Source organism: Anser cygnoides, chromosome 1, assembly GCF_040182565.1.
Source record: "Anser cygnoides isolate HZ-2024a breed goose chromosome 1, Taihu_goose_T2T_genome, whole genome shotgun sequence".
Taxonomy (NCBI): Eukaryota; Metazoa; Chordata; class Aves; order Anseriformes; family Anatidae; genus Anser; species Anser cygnoides.
In genome coordinates, this window is record NC_089873.1 from 198139417 (window position 1) to 198156489 (window position 17073).

General features: G+C 35.7%; 1 protein-coding gene across 1 annotated transcript in view; it reads right to left on the bottom strand.

Annotated features, from left to right (window-relative positions):
• Window positions 1–17073, bottom strand: part of ARHGAP42 (Rho GTPase activating protein 42) — a 169774-nt gene that overhangs the window by 27249 nt on the left and 125452 nt on the right. The window contains exons 8-17 of the mRNA XM_013178134.3: window positions 13890–14019; window positions 10448–10548; window positions 9404–9513; window positions 7972–8050; window positions 6914–6953; window positions 5692–5754; window positions 3729–3803; window positions 2962–3046; window positions 1664–1722; window positions 731–836 (exon numbers count right to left, since the gene is read on the bottom strand). Coding sequence (XP_013033588.1) covers window positions 731–836; window positions 1664–1722; window positions 2962–3046; window positions 3729–3803; window positions 5692–5754; window positions 6914–6953; window positions 7972–8050; window positions 9404–9513; window positions 10448–10548; window positions 13890–14019 — 848 coding nt within the window. The remainder of the gene's footprint in view (window positions 1–730; window positions 837–1663; window positions 1723–2961; window positions 3047–3728; window positions 3804–5691; window positions 5755–6913; window positions 6954–7971; window positions 8051–9403; window positions 9514–10447; window positions 10549–13889; window positions 14020–17073) is intronic.

The following is a 17073-nucleotide window of genomic DNA, read 5'->3' on the forward strand; positions in this document are numbered from 1 at the left end:
AATGTTTGATGCAGAAACAGGATATATGATAACATAATAAAGGTATGTAATCATAGCTAGTTATACGGAGAGACAGAAGAGAACAAAAACTTGTCTTTTTTTTTGTCTCACAGTGCATGCTAAGGGTAATTCAATGGAGATGAAAGATCATCTCTTCAAAAAAATAAAAATATTTTCCACGTGATATTTAATTAAGACTCAGAGAAGCTGATGGAACTGGGGAGATTCAAAAGTGGGTTTGGACACATTTGTACAGCCATCAAGAATATAAATAAAAATCCTTCAAATTAGTATTTTCAAAGCACATTCTACCTCAGAGCTGTTACAAATAAAAATAAGATAAAACATGAAGGACCAGTCTAGTCTTGATTTTTGAAATGGTTTGGGGGCCAAAACAGTAATTTCTTGTCAACCTTAGCATAATTTTAGATGTTTCTCAAATTTAATTAGTTCCAACTCCTGTAGTTATTAGGAACTATGAATGAAAACATGAAGTTTATTTTATACATAATCAGTCATTTTGGTGACTCATCATGGTGTTTCTTTTATTTTTGCTTCTACAGTAAGCATTATTCAGCTACACTGAGAACTGTATTTCAGAAATCAAATATAATTTCAAGAGGCACTGTCTTAACACAACTGCCCTAATGGATTAGGCAATACTGACAAATTATAAGCAAAAATGATTGCAACTTATAATAATATGAAACAGAGGAAAATAAAGAATTACTTGACCAAGTGCTTGATAAGGATGTCCAGCATCTCTCTGTTCTTCTCTGGTAATTTATGTACAAGCGCATGCACTGCCTCAACTCTGTAGTTCTGATCATCCGATTCTATTAAACAGAAAACAGATATTGTTGATAAATTAGAAAATGTGCTAAAGTGAGACTAAAAATAGCAGCAGTGCCCGTATGCCAATACATATTTGCACTGCAGGGAGCAAAAACCAACTAACCTTCAAAATGATGAGTACAATTCAATTATATTTATTACAAGAGCATTCTGGAATCTGGATTTCAAGCAACTTGACAAAAGCAGTTACCACCAATACCAAAGTCAACGAAATCTGTGGCAATTTTGACTGAGTGTTGTACTTAGTGGAATCCAAGACTTTACTCCTTGATATTTAAAATATCTAAAATTTTAGAGCGTATTTTATCAAGGCAAGAGGAAATGAGGAAATAACTTCAAATTTTAAACTGGAGTTGTTAGAAAAACAATTTTACTATCTTTCTCTCTAATTACTCCATTTGTGATAAGGAGGTAATTATCACTCCTCTCCAGTTTCTCAAGGCAAGCTGGGAAAATAAAGATCCCTGGATGAGAGGGATGAATGATATAAAGGAATTATTAGCCTCTGTAAAACAAACAAACAAACAAATCAAGATTTAAAATTTCATGCAGGAGGCAATCACACAGAAGCTCTAAAAAGATCAGAACAAACCACTGAACAGCTTCATCTAGTATGACTAGTATGACTTTTCTGTTTTGTGGGCTTTCATGTGGCACTGTGCTGTCATATACAGTGAAATGGAAGAACTCAAATCCTTGCCAGGATTACTGAATACTACACCGAGGATTAAAACAGGGATAATAACTGAGGAGATCAGAGGACAGAAATGATTTACTTTCATTAAAGTGTATTTATTACTTTACTTACTAACAGCAACAATGAAATCTTTGTGCAGCTTGAATGTCATCAGTGGTTCTGAAAGACACCTGGTTGTAAAAAAATATTTAAAAGAACATTTGAAACGATGCATCACTCAAAGTCTGCTTAGGTTTTACAAGTGTCATTACGATAGCCCACAATATCTGCATAATGTATATTGTTATGTCCCAGGAAACCCAATTCACTCATTAGAAGTAGTATACAACTCAGTCGTGTACACAGTCTGAAAATCTCTTTGAAGTGAACCAGATGTCACCATAGAAGTTAAGAAGAGAAATATTACCAGCACTGTCTTCATCACAGTGGCTCACTATGTTACGACTTCCATACTATGGAACAGGAATACTACTACTGCAGGACAAGGTACAGAGGGCTGCAGAAATAATCTTTTGCCCAAGAAAAACGCATGATGAAACTTAATACTGAAAGTCTAACCTGAGACATTCTGAAAGAACACTCCTCAGAAAGAAACCTGTGAATTGTCTTAGGGAGACAAAAACACAGCTACTGCTAGCTCACATTCTAATTTCACAAATACAAGACCTGAAGTGAGCTGTGTTTCTGAAGATATATGATACATTTCTTCAACAGCCAGTTGTTTCAATGAAGTTTAAACACACATTCTACTATAAATCCTAAGCATATTTTCCATATATGTTCTCATGTTCTGCCCTTTGTTAGGTGAACGCTTTAAGACATCCAGTTATTTAGAAGGCACAGAACACTCATCATCTGGATTTTATACTTCTAATTGTGTTTATTTTCAACATTACATATTGATACCCCAAAAAGAGTTATAACAGAAATGCTAACACTCTTGAAAATTCTGGCTGTTATTAGAAAAAAAAATAATTAAGAGAAACTGATAATGTGGGAGGGATATCCTGCTTGTGAAGATACCAACTTCTACGGATAAAAATAGTTTATTACCATTTCTGCAGAGATTTTTACTCTACTCCAACCATGATGCCATGAAACATCATGGTACACAGCTTGAGGGAGTCAAAAGAAAAACTCAAAAAAACATGCTTTGTAGTTTACACAAAAGATTTTACATAAAAACATGCAGTTAATTATATTCTACCAAATTTACATCTATACAAGAGACGACTATCTTAACAAGGCAGAAAAGTTTGTGACAAACGGTAGACATATTGCTACACATAAAAAAGATTATATACTTGCTTATTACCATGTTAATAGATAAAATAAATGTAATATGATACTAATAGGCAAAAGATTAATGGGCCATAAAAGGAATACTGAGATTTGCTCATCATACTTACCTGAGGTAGTTTTTTAGTCCACTTGTTATTGTTTTATTGTCCCAAAGTTCCATATCAATATCCATATCAGGAGGAGATTTAGGGGCTGGTAGAAATTTGAATTAGGATTGTTACGGTTTGACTAACAGACAGACAAGAAAAGCAGCAAAACAGAAGCTAACAGATTATTCATTTAGGTCATTTGATTATTTATTAGCCAGATTAACTACCAATTTGATCAATTTGAAATATTTTAATCCCTGCCAAAGTATTAATAAAATAATTTAGCATTCATATTTAGTACCTGTAAACAGTAAGTATATGCACTATATCAAGATGTAAAGTAAGACCAAGTCAACAGAGAATTAGTAATTTATTTGGCTTGGACATTTGAAGACGGGCATCAGACAGCCAAACTAGCATGAAAAGTGAAATACAAGAATAATTGTCTATTACGCTGAATTATTCTGTGTTACAGAACTAAATTTTGGAACACTTCTTGAAAATGCCAAATAGATGCCAATAAATAGAACTTTAATGCTAAAAGAAGAAATACTAATTTGCTCATGTATAACAATGATTGCATGGAGAAATTGAATAATAATGCACACAATAAACTAGTTGGATAGACTGCTCGTTTTAAGACTGCAAAGTCAATTTAGTGGTAGTAAGTGTACATACAAAACTGTAAATATTAAGATGCTCTTCTGGGTACAACAGTAAAGGGCAAAAGGCATCATAGTATATGTGCTGCATGCTATAGACAAAGGTTCACTTAAGTTACTTACAAAATATGGTATTCATCAGCTTTTGCACTTTGGAGTTTACACCACCTATTCTGTACAGACCCAGAATGGTGATACCTATATTGGGAAAACAAGCACAATGAAAATAGAGAAAATGTGGTTATTTCTATATACATTGATGCATCCCTGGTGTATGTTTTCAAACCATCTAAATTTATTTATGGAAAATTGTAAAATTACATTCTTGAATACTTCTTTATCCTATTGAGCTCTCTTCTGGGATACTAACAAATGCATTCCACTGAATCCACACCACTCCATGCCATATCCTATTCATAATTTTATATTAACAGAAGCCCTTGCGTAGAAATGACACATATTAGAAAACACCAAGATGATAACTGGCAAAAGTGAAAAATTAGACCCCAATGCAGTCTTAAAACACGTTACATGCTAACAAGTTTGTCTTGCCTAGACTTCAGTGGAATTACTATGCATCTACATTACCCCTTCCAGCTAAAATTTGGTTGACATCTATAGGAGAAATAATTGTACCCAAAATAAAAACATACATTGTATACTGCTGGAACATTGTAGTTCAGAATTTACGTTACGCATGGTCTCCATACAAAATAAAAACAGTCAAGACCCAATTTACCCATAGATTCCAGGTTTGTTTTATTTTTAATAGCACAGATACTAAGAGCAAATAATGATATGTGTGATATTCAAAACATAGTGTTTCAGGATTCCACTTATGATAATTTTATTGGCTTTCTTTTAAAATCAGCAGTACTTGGAAATCCAAAGCAGAAAGCAATTTTTAATATGACCTGTTCTTCTTCTCAACCCACATTAAGTTTTGTTGTACTGGTGTCTCAGGAAAAACTACAGAAAAATAATTTTCTCATTTACTCTGGTTGTGTGCCCCAGAGGAGAAAAAAAACAAAAACAAAACCGATAACAGTTCATCCCTTCATCCCTTAGGAGGGATGCCAGCTTTTTATCTTTAGCAGGATATATTCAAAACTAACTCTTGATATGTAGATTTAATTTTGTTATGTAATTACGTTCTTCTTCCTACTTCAGGTCTTACCATTTCAAAATCGCAAATTTTCATTTGAAAACAACATTCTAATATTTGATCTGCAGGTTTTTTTTGTTGTTGTTTTTTTTTTAATTTACCTTTTTTTTTTCAAAACAATGCAATCTCTTGAGTCAGCAGTGGTTCAAAAGCTACACAACACTGCTACTTGAGAAAGTGGATTTATGTTGGGCTCAATGCTCCACAGAGCGATCACACAGCTTTTGGATTAGAACAGACTTGCATACTGAGAGTTCAGTGGATGGACAAGATAAGATTATCTCTGTTAAGGGAAGACCATATACTTACATCTCTTTGTTTGAAAGGGAACTATCAAAAAGCTTACTGTGAGTTCCAAGATATCGCCTCAAGAATAGTATAACTTTTTTTTTTCCCTACTTTCCCACTAGCATATACTAGTTTCTAAGCATTAAAAAAATGACTAAACCATGTGCAAAATGACTGGATGAAATGATAGACACCAGGCTCTACCACAAAGATGTTCCAGCAGAGAGTGTTCACACCATCTACTTTTTGTTCGTTATGTTTCACGCCAGAAAACAAAGTTGGGAGTCTCAGCTTCATCAGGAAAAAGCACAATTCAGTGCACACAAATTAAAGACCTAGACTAAACGACGTGTGAAACTGTATGTTAAGCTGTCTAAACAACATAAAACTATTGAAAATGTAAAAAAGCAAAACAAAACAACCCTCCACCCAGTGCTTTAGTGATATGCTAAGGACTGTTGTTGGAACTTGTGGCAATGGTTTTAAGCATAAAGCACACCCATGAAATGTGAAGAGTGCAGACTGAATGATGAACACATTCCAAAACAGAGCTGTAACATATGTAGACGCAAAGTACTGTTTGAGAAAAATATTCATAATAATCTAATACATCATTTGTGATTTAATACACACCTCTTGTTTCTACAGCATGGATACATTTCCTCACGAAGTTGAAACCTGCTTCATTTAAGAACACTAGAAAGATAAGAAAAGTATTTTTGCATCTCATCAACACACAAAATCTCCATGTTTAGCAACATTCACATTTCAGTTAGAGAGGACCATGTGATTATGATACTTATTCTAATAATGCCATCATCTAGATATATCTTTAGCACTGAAGATCCAACTTTCTCATCATGAGGAGGGAAACACTCTACCATCTTTCTCAGAAATCAGTTAACACATAGAACTGAAAGGTTGTTCCTTTACAAGATTACTGAATTCCCTTCCCTCTGCTGAGGGAAATGGTTTTAAGAGTTGAGGACTTAACATTATGACCAGAATATTTTCACTGGTTTTAATACAACAATATTCTTTGTTCCTTGCACATAACTGCTCCTAAAGTGGTAACATGGGAAAAACATTCTTTGGTATTGACTTTAATTATTGAGGATATTTTGAGTGAATGTGTTTCTCATTAATTCTTTTATCTTCAACACTAATTGCTCTATCAAACTAAATAGAGATTTTATAGCAGCATATTTGTCACCATTAAAATAGCACCATCACATAAAAAAACAGACATACTGGCTTAACTTGTAGATTTCCAGAGTCTCAGATAAACTTCCTGTGAAGACACCTGGGAATATCTGACACATCTCTCTCTCCCTCTCTGTTATATATACCCAAACATATTTAAAATATTTTTACATATTTATGTACAGATGTTAATATAATACAATTACACAGATAAATCGCATAATGTCTCTACATATACTCATTTTATTATTCAGTGTATATGTAATGGATGCAAATATACCTACAAACAAAAGATGTGATACATACAGATATTACTTCAACACACAGGCATATTATTTACACACAGGCATAATATTTACATTTAGGTATACAGATTGCAGATACAGATCTTTTGCAGATTTGTTAAATATATTGCCATTTTTGACCAAATCAAATTTTCTTCCAATTTATGTTTGATAGTAATACAATAGGAGAAGTCTTTCACACAGTTTATATAACTTAGGATGTGCTTTCATATATCCCAATCAGGTAATCCAACAAAAAGACACCTTAAAGTATCTTCATAGCAATAGAAAGAAAACACGCATCCAGAAATAAGGCCATTACAGAAATCTAGGAATATTTTGTAGATCCTCATAAATAAAGTGCTTACTTTCTTCCTTCTTGCTAATAATGGCTGGTAGTGTGTAGATCTGGAAAAAAAAAAACAACAACAAAAAAACTCACGAAATGTCAATGTTTGTAGCTTTAAGTTCTTTATTGCTAGGTTTGCTGATAGCTCTTAAGCAGCTGTGACATGCTGCTTATTAGCTTGCTGCTATGGGAAAGCCAACCAAGCCCTTCACTTCCTCCACAGCAGCCCCTTGTTAGGAACTGAGTAGGTGGAGAGGGCAACAATGCACAGCTGGACTCTGAGTAAAATACACAGATGTTCTGCACCTCTAGGGAGAAGGCGTACAGCCAGCAGGACCTGTCCCAAAAACGTATTCAGGCCTTGACATTCTAGATTGACTAGGAATAAACATTAAATTTATAGGCACGTAAAACGTGTTAGAAGTCAGATTTGCAGACTGCAAATGGGTTAAATATCTATACAAAGACTGATTTAATTTCTGCACTGTTTCAGTCAAGCAGGAAGCTTTGTAACACTTATCTATCTCATAAAACCAATCAACCATTTTTTTCCCCTTGGGTACAGGTCTGGCATCACCTCATTCAGTGACAGTTTCATGAGCTGATTAAGAGTGAGAAGAAATCTCAGATAAACCTGTCTCTTACTAGCTTTCAACACATTTTTATACTCTCTGCAGTGCTTTTCAAGATGTTACTTATTGCCTACTTCATGACACTGCCTAAAAGATGGTTTGTCTTTACCATTGTAGAAACTATCACTTTGCAAATTTAATCTGAACCACAAACCTTATATGACAATAGGCTTATTATTATGAAACACTAAATATCCTAAAAAAAAACAAAAACAAAAACACAACTATAAATAAAGATCTAAATGCACTAATAGTTCTAACTTCACTAATTTGTACCTATCTTCACTGTGCATTTGCAATTGTGTTTTATGAAGAACAGAACTGTATTTGCCTTTATTGTACTGTATTGTAATAAATTTTATGTCTAAAATGTATACTGGCTTCTTTCTTTAACACGTGTGTCATAAAGCTGTAAAAATAAAAAGGAAATGACAAATATCCTTACGGGTTCCTTTCCATCCATAGCTTCGAGCCACAGTTTTCGGTTGGATTCTGAAAAAGCTTGCAGTGTGATGATTCCAGGTCTGTCAAAAACATACACACATACCGAAGTTACTAATTTCTTTTTCTCAAACAGTAACTAAAATCAGAGTTAAAGTCGTCAAATCCCCCAAAGGACATCCAAAATAGGTCAAAAGAAACATGCCCTAAAAGGGTTGCCTAGAAATTGCACTTTGAGATTGTATGTCAGGTATGGCGACTGAAGCCAACTGCCTTGATGCAGGTGTGTTTTTTTTGTTTGTTTGTTTTTGTTTTTTCGCTTTAGACGATTCAGAAAACTGTTCATTCTGCAGGTTGTGCTCTAACTATTGCGATACAAGTTTAAAAAGTGCCATATTCTCTCTCTTGACGAAACTTTCACACTGCATAGAAAAATATTCATGGGAACCAGTGAAGGGATAAGGGAAACAATTTCAATCTTCATTCCCAAAATTATTATATGAACAGAGGTGTAAACACAAAGAATCTTTTCTATATTCGTGATCACACACAAGCAACTTCTTTAAGAAATGTTATGATATTAATTCACTCATTTGCCAACACAGAGCGCCCAAGAGACAGCCCATTTCAAAAAAGTCTTGCTCCTACACTCATGCAGTGTATCTCTCCTCAAAACCTTCAACAGATTGTCCAGAACTGTAGTTTTTCTATGGCAGGTTCACAAATAAAAACAATATACCCTTTACTAGGTATTTATCTTCCACCATAAAAATAAATAACCAATAAACCACCGTTCTTTTCCACCTTCACTCAAAGACCTCCGTTTTAAACTTGTATTTAGAAATCATGCAAAAAAGCTACTGGAAAATATAAAATAGCAAAATATGTATCGACACACATACACCAAACCATTCAAGGAGGAGCAAGCCTTGTTCCTAATATCAAGATTGGACAAATCTCAACTTTAGCTCTAGCATGATCACAAGAGACTAATATTACTGCAAAATACAGATGTGACAAATATATATATCTATACATGATTCTATCAACATTTACTAAAAATAATTTTCTATTAACAATTTAATTTCTTCTATTATATCTCCAGTAAATGAGGAGATCAGGACATGCTGATGTAACAGCCCCCTACCACCACAAGATCTACCAGCCTCAGCGCATTACTTATGTGGAATGTGAAGATGCATATGTAACTTGAAATATAGATAGACACAAAAGAAATCCATATGAAACTTTGACAATAAATACATTGAACAGGTTTGAACAAATAAGTAGTAGGTCTTGAAAGCCAGGTTTGTCTGGATGCAAGCATATTGAGAAATATATGTCCCTGTTACAAGTGTAATTACTATATATTGTTTGTGAGTGCTTTTATTTTTTATTTATATTTACTTTGTTAACATAATGAAAAGAATTCACACCTCTCAAATACTTCAATATCAAAACAGAACCGTTTGTCAATTGAATCCGTCTTTCTCCTGATGCAAGATTTTAGCTTGAATATTTCTGGTGAGCTTGTGACAAGGCCGTTCTATAAAACAAAACAAAACAAAATTAGTACAGGCAGTATGTTGGGGCTTAAAAATATTTATGAATGTTTACAGTATTTTTTCTGTATACAAAGACTACACTTAATTGCTTTCTGTCATTTTTTTTGTATTTTTATATTATTTGTTATTTAAGTAATGTTATACTTCAGAGAGCTCCTTAACTTCAAAACTTCACATTTGCATATATGATTGAATGCTGTATGTTAAAACAAGTGTCATATACTTCTGTCACATGTAGATGAAAATATAAAGTTGTCTAACTCCTAGTTCTGGCTGCTGTCATGGTGAAGCTACTCTTGATAATGTTTGAAAGGCTGTGGTAATTGACAGGGGGGTGGTTCTGAGGGGTGTCAGAAAGCAAATGTCACTCCTATCTTCAAGAATGGCAAGGAGGATGACCTGGGGAACTACAAATGGGTGCAACATCTGTACCAGAAGCCATTTCCAAACATATTAAGAACAAGAAGGAGTCTGGGAGTAGTCAGCAGGAATTTATGAAGGGAAGGATCATGCAGGACCAACCTGACAGCCAACTACAATGTGAAAGATAGCTCAGTGAATGAGGGAAGAGCAATGGATATTGTTCTAAGTATCATGGAAATATTCAGATATCCTGTTTAGCATGGAGACCAGAATAAACAACCTCTAGAGCTCTTTTTCAAACCTCATCCATTCTACTACTGTGTAAATGTGATTGCTTTTTGGAACTACTATATTAGAGGAGTTATTTAACATATGGTTCATATATTATATAAGAAATATTATTATTTAAATATATTGTGTATGTATATAAAATATACACTGCATCATGTATGAAAACAGCTTTAAACTCTTTCCACCAAATCTTTTTCTTTTAACACTTCCTGAATGCTTAATGTAAAGTATGGTACATATATGTATGTGCTAAAGACTCACCACTTTTCCACCAGATTTTGTTTCAGCTATGCTCATTGTAAATGTTTTTGTTCCTTTATCATAAGTGCAGTAATGTTTTACCCATGTAAATCCAAGTGGCCCTAAATTAAAGAGAGATAGTATTAGAAATAATTATTTAAGTATTTTATCACTATTTTGTTTGGAGTTAAACACAGTACATAGATGAAATATAACAGGATCCATATGTAGCATACAAAATAATAAATACAATAAAAAAATACAGATTTTTGAATTTGAACATGTTCAGGTCTAATTTTCATCTATCTCTGCTTCATGTTCCAGCAGACTGATTTTCTTTAGCAACTAGATAGGTAACAGCATTTTGATAGGATAGAGAGATAGAAGCAGATCTTGAGGATTATTCTGCTTAGGAAATACAGCTAAAGATTTTTATCAACAGAAGTAAAGCACTAGGATTCAGTATTACATTCTTTCTTTGAAGGAAAACTTAAATCTAGTAGCAGTCTCAGAAAATTGGACAAACTCATGAAAACAGAACATATTTTCCTTTACTTTCAGAGCTCTCGTTGAAGGTAACAAATGCTTTTGGTAACATCATAGGATCTTTATTCTGATACCTGTTATCTTTAGGACATTGGATAAAATGGCAATGGCTCAGACATAGAGTTAATTTATGTAGTTGAACACTGGAGGATGATTCTATTACAAGAATGGACAAGAAAAGGAACAGTGGATTCTAAAATAATAGTGATTTAGAGACAAGGGGTAAAATGCTGAAGGTGGCACCTTCAGCAAGAAACACTGGCCTTTTATCCCTTGGAATGGTGTCCTGCCAGGGAAGAGGTGGGTATTACAGTGGCACTGAGTCTGAAAAGAAGGCTGATCCCTAAGAGAATTCGCCGTGGTCAGAGACGAGGATTACAGGGCCATACTTTCAAAAGATGAAAACACATTCATCTTGGCACATGGAGAGGAATAAATAGTCAAAAGTCAAAACAGTCCACAAACTGACAATTACCTATGCTCACAATACCATTAGATAATGTACTTTGGAATTCACTAGTCTTTGATTTAGCTAGCCATACATGAAATCTACAACAATCCCCAGATAAGTGGAGCATCCTTTATCCTGGAGAGGTCACACCACAGTACTTAATCTGACTGCAAAATCTGATTTCTGATGCCTTTGCTCAGGCATTGTGAACCTCTAGTGAGTCTAAACAGAAAGCCCCCTTGAACTTAAGCACAACGGTATTTTAAACTTTGGCTACTAACTCAGATTAGGTACAGGCACTTATAATGCCTGTACTACCTACAGTTCTTTGCTGTGAGGACAAAGTAAATCCTGCCATTTCCAGAATTCCCTCCATTTCCTAGCACAGCCAAAGATTAGGATAAGATCCCTGAATCTCACAGACACATCTAAAGGAGTGTTGCGCTGCAGGAGATGGGATAATTCAAGTTTTTTTGCAGTGTGACTGCAGCTCCTTGGGCCAGAACATCATGGCTATATCTGCACTGGTACATTAAATTGTACTGGGAGCACTCATGCTTAGTAGGTAACACATGGACACAGGTAACTTAGACATTTATCTCCAAATTTTGGCAGTCGGAAATTTAACAAGGAACATGGGATATCTAGTGCAAGCTGGCCTCAGTGTCAGAGTACAGTTCCATTTATTTAGCTCTTTTAGAAGGATAAGCCATCTCAAAGAAGTTGTAAATGAGTTTAGAAGTCATCTGGTTTTTTTTTTTTTATTAAAAAAAATTGTAGCCAGACACCTAGGTTTTAACTTTAATTCTGTTACTCATGACTGTCCATCTGAAAGAAGTAATTTATAGCCTACTGCCACTTTTTCAAAATACATATTTACCACCACAAATACCAGTAATAAAAATACACAGAATTTACTTTCAAGAATAGTGAACATTTAAGCCTGTTGTCCATAATTTGGCAAGAGCCTATGGGATGCTGTTTGCAGGAAAGTCAACCCGCATGACAAGGAAATACACAGTTAGTACCTTCCCCTCTGACACACGGATTACAGATCCTGTTACCCTTACTCCAGAGTACACTAATGAACAAATATCTTTTCAGTAGGAGGATGTCAAGTTGGCCTCTCACTATTTAATGAAGCACAGCATGTGCCCAGTGCTTCACTCCTTTTGTCCCTCTCCCATTAACAAGGCTCAATGTAATTTCCACTTAACACAGGTTTCATTTATCATTATTACTCAATTAAAACATAAAGGGTCTTCTTCAAGCTTTCAGTGCTACTGAGGGTAAAAGTGGCTGAGGTTAACTATGATAAGCACTGAGCTTCTTTATTTTAGCTCACATATGGAATAAAGAGTAATTTCATGATGTCATCTGGAAAATCAATTAACTATAATTCCATGCAGTCTCTTGAGTTATTGTCTAAAGGAGGAGCAGTGAAGGAGGAGCAGTGAAGGAGAAGAAGATACTCTCAAAACTGAGGTTAAGTGGAGCCAAGTCCCACAAGGGAATTCTACATCCAGATGCCTTCTATTTATTTTTAGATTGAGAAATCAAGTACAAAGTAGTATTTGATCACTTTTGAACAAACATCAAACTTGCAAGAGCATATACACATTATCTCAAAACATTGTTACATACTTTTCTAGCATCTGGCAGATTTCACATCAAAGAAACGAATAAATAAATCTGGTTAACCCACACACTGAAAAACATTTTACTAAGAATTTTGAATAATCCTTGCCTAATGCAGCTAATTTGGCTTGGTCTTCTATATGATTTAGAGTGTAAAACAGTGGCAACAGATACTTCTGATGACATGAATGATGATTAGGTGCAGATTTGCAACTATTTTGAAGCTGTGGCAGACTGTATTTGGATATATTTTCTTCTCACACCTTTGTTTTCTATTATGTGCATGTCATTTACTCTTACGGTGGCTGGGTCAGCATAGATGACAGGTAAAATGTGGAGGTTGTTCCTGCCAGGTGAACTATAGAGCTTGTTCAGGCACAGAAAGCTGAAGAGACAGAAGGGTTTGGCAGGGTGGAGCTACAGCAGAGACCTGAGTGCTTGCAGTTCTGCAGTAAGGAGAAAGGCAGCCAGCCAGAGAGCTGTGTGCAAGGGGACTTTGACAAATTTGCTGCCAGTCAGTTACTTGGGGTGACCTACCCACAAAGGGACATACCTAAGCAGAGACCTACCCACAAGGACCCAGGAAGCAGGAGATGAGATGCTTACAGGTGGGTCAGCAGCCTTAGCTACTCCGAGTGCTTTTTGTGTCAAACGCTTCTTTTTCTTTGAACCTTTCTTTTGGGAAGCAACAATAGGAGAGGTCTGCAGACATTCAAACACAGAGCTGTTGCTTTATCCTAACTAAATCATTTTCTCGTCCTTCTTGTGCCTTTCTCAGCATTGCTGCGCCTTTCAAGTCAAATTAAATGGTATATCTGCTTTACTCACGTTTTTCCTGCACATAGAGGTAGCCCTCCATTGTCCATTGACTTGGTGGTCTGTAATCCTGGTTGGCGGACTTCATTCTTTGCATGAGTCTCTCCACTTCCTGCCTCGTGCTTTCAAAGTTATTCCGGGTCTAACACCCCAAAAACAAACAAACAAAAAAATCAATCCACATGATCTCATGCAAGTACAAAAACAATGATTAAACGAAGAACTCATAATGACAAGGAGTGAGATTGCTTCAAATGGAGAACAGAAGTGTTTACAGTAGACATGAAAGGAAAATGGGTGCAAGAATAATATTATTCATTGCTCTAGAAGCCTGGGAAAAACACAGCAATGAAGAACTCAATTTAAGCACACAAGTCTGCAGGTAGCTAACCACAGAAAGGATGCCATTTCGTATCTTCATGTTTACTTACACAGTATTTTGCAGAGAGATGCATTCTTTTTCTGTGTGTAGTCGAGGATACACAGACAGACGGCAGGCTAAACTAGAAGGTGCTGATAGCATAACCCCAAGCTTCACTGAACCACTGAAAGTACAGTTCAGAGCAAAGTACTGGTTTGTCTTAATGCAAGGCTAATGCCTCTAGACATTTGCAGTCTCACAATTGGAAGCAGTACGCTTCAGAAGACTGTGTATCCATACCTTCAGTAATACCACGGCTGCTGACACTCAGGGTAGTCAGAACACTGTCATTAACAATGTTTGACAGAACTGTGTAAACCACAGTTAAGATTAATAAAATTATGTTAGGTAAAAAACAAGTCACAAGTGGCACAAGTGTGCCACAAGCATGGAAAAGCTGTGTCTGCCCTAAATATTGTGTGTGTAACCAGGCAGCTGGCTGAGCAAGTACAAAGGTGGGTAATTCATGTTTACTAATGTGCACATGCATGCAAATTAACATTTTTTTCTGTTGAATTCACTGGGGCCAGGGTTTTTCTCTACATACCTAACAGGGTGTAGCAGAGGAGAATTATTATGAGGTGCCAGAGATTTGATAGATTGCTACTGATATACGAGATGTTGAGCACTTTGTTACTACAGGCAACAGAATAAATATCTTTGTGATGCTTTTGCAAAATCATTTTGCAAAGTTGTCTTATGGAATCTAATCCCAGCTAATCAGGAAGATATTGTCTGGACTTTATATACTGGTGAATACTTCCCCTCATTTTGTGGGACATTGTGTCACAGATGTCACAGTGAAGATGACACCAGGTTGTACGAAGACACAGTGGACCTATTAATAGCTGGGCAGGGTCTGCCACTCCTCTGTTCCTCCTACTGTTTTTACTGCTGCTACTCTAACCTGTAAAATTTTAAGAACACAAGCAGAATTCAACAATTCTGCAAGACTACAAGACTATAACACCCAATGCAATGGAGAGGGGTAACTCTGAGAGCTACAATAGCCAGCCTGAACACAATTTTCCCTGAACACTGTCCTCAGTGTTTTTGTCTCTCCCTCCAAAAAATAGTGCTCATCATTATGAGGTTGGGTGATGCTCTGAGCGACAAGTCAATAGATAGCCCAGCTGACAAAAAAGCAGATGTGGACCTAGATCTGGAGCCATAATCCAAACTTCTGTGTAATAGTGGTAAGCAATATACTGTAGGTCACTATTTATGTGTGTGTATATATATATATATGTTTATCTGATGTATAAATATATTTTATATTATTATATATTTATATATAATATATATATATTTATAAATATATTTTTAAAAATATTATAATAGGTTGCTCCTACTGCTCAACTTTACATTTCCCACTACCTCTGCAGCCTATTTACATATTCAAGTTGTACTTAAATACTATTTAACAAAATAATCTGTTTACCTATTTCTTAATTAACATTGAAATTGAAAAAAATCCTTTAATAATTTGGTTTCTACTGATATGTGCATAGAACATACTAACACACAGACTTACAATGCCAGTTTTGGTCTGTGCTGTGGACTCATGCTCCTATCAGGCCTTGTCACATTAAACTAAATCAGTCTCTGAACTGAAGCACATTTTTCACTGAAACTGAGCTGTGCAACAACACTGACCCCTTGTGCCTTTATCTAAGTCTCAGCAGTGAAAGAAATGTAGCAAATACATAATTTAATTTGAAAGGAGAAGAGGCTGAGAGGCTTTACAGTCAGAGAACATTTGCATTTTGATCCCAGCGGAAAAGGTCAATCAACTAGGAGGTTTTGTCTGATTTCCTCACGAAGCAGTTTAAATGGGATCTACACCTACATGCCAACAACAGCGGTAAAAGGGAAAGGACTACAGAGGACTGCAGCGAAACCTGGAATAGTGCATTACTACTGAGAATACAGATTTACATTAACAGCGCTAAGGCAGTGCTGTCTTCCAATGCTAAGCAAACGTACCTCTGCAATAGCAAGATGCTAGAGGGAAAATGTCATTGTTTTATTTTCCAGTAACCCACAGGGGCCAGCAGATGATCTGGACACATTGAAGTGTGCATGCACTCCCAGACCTGTTTCCTACTTTCTAAACACAAAAGCCAAGGTGCTATCCACAGAAGCTGATGTCAGATGTTCTCAACTGTTGTAGCTTCTCTGACTCCAGAGGAGCTACACAGAATTGTTAGGTATGTTTTCCTGAAAGACTGAAACGGAAAAGAAATGGAGCCACTCCCCAAAAATAGCATTTGGAGTCATTTAATGACATCTCTTCACACTTTTTTTCATTTCATCTTTACTTTCAAGTTACTTTTCATGAAAAATGTACATAGCCAAATAAAGTGGCTATGGTGAGTGAAGAAGTATATGACTTTTTTTTTTTTGTTAATTCTGAAAGCTACAGAAATTTTGGGCATGATTAATCTTACTCCCAAATTCAGACCAATCTCCAATAAAAGATTCACCAGCTCAGCTGTGAGCACTATGTAGCAGATTCTTTCTTCCAGTGGAACTTTATGCTCACGAGAGCTGCTCGCCATAGAGGAAGGCCTCACCAATCCTCCAATGCAAACAATGTAAATCCAGAGCACAGTGGGCTTCCTTTATGTACAGTGGGAAGCTACTGGACAGTAGGACAAGTTTTTCGTGGCAATCCGCAATCTTCAAGAAACAAACAGCATCATTCTGTACCAGCTGAAGCATTTCTGGGATATACACTTACTCCAAAAGACAGGCCCCACTCTCAAAAAAAAC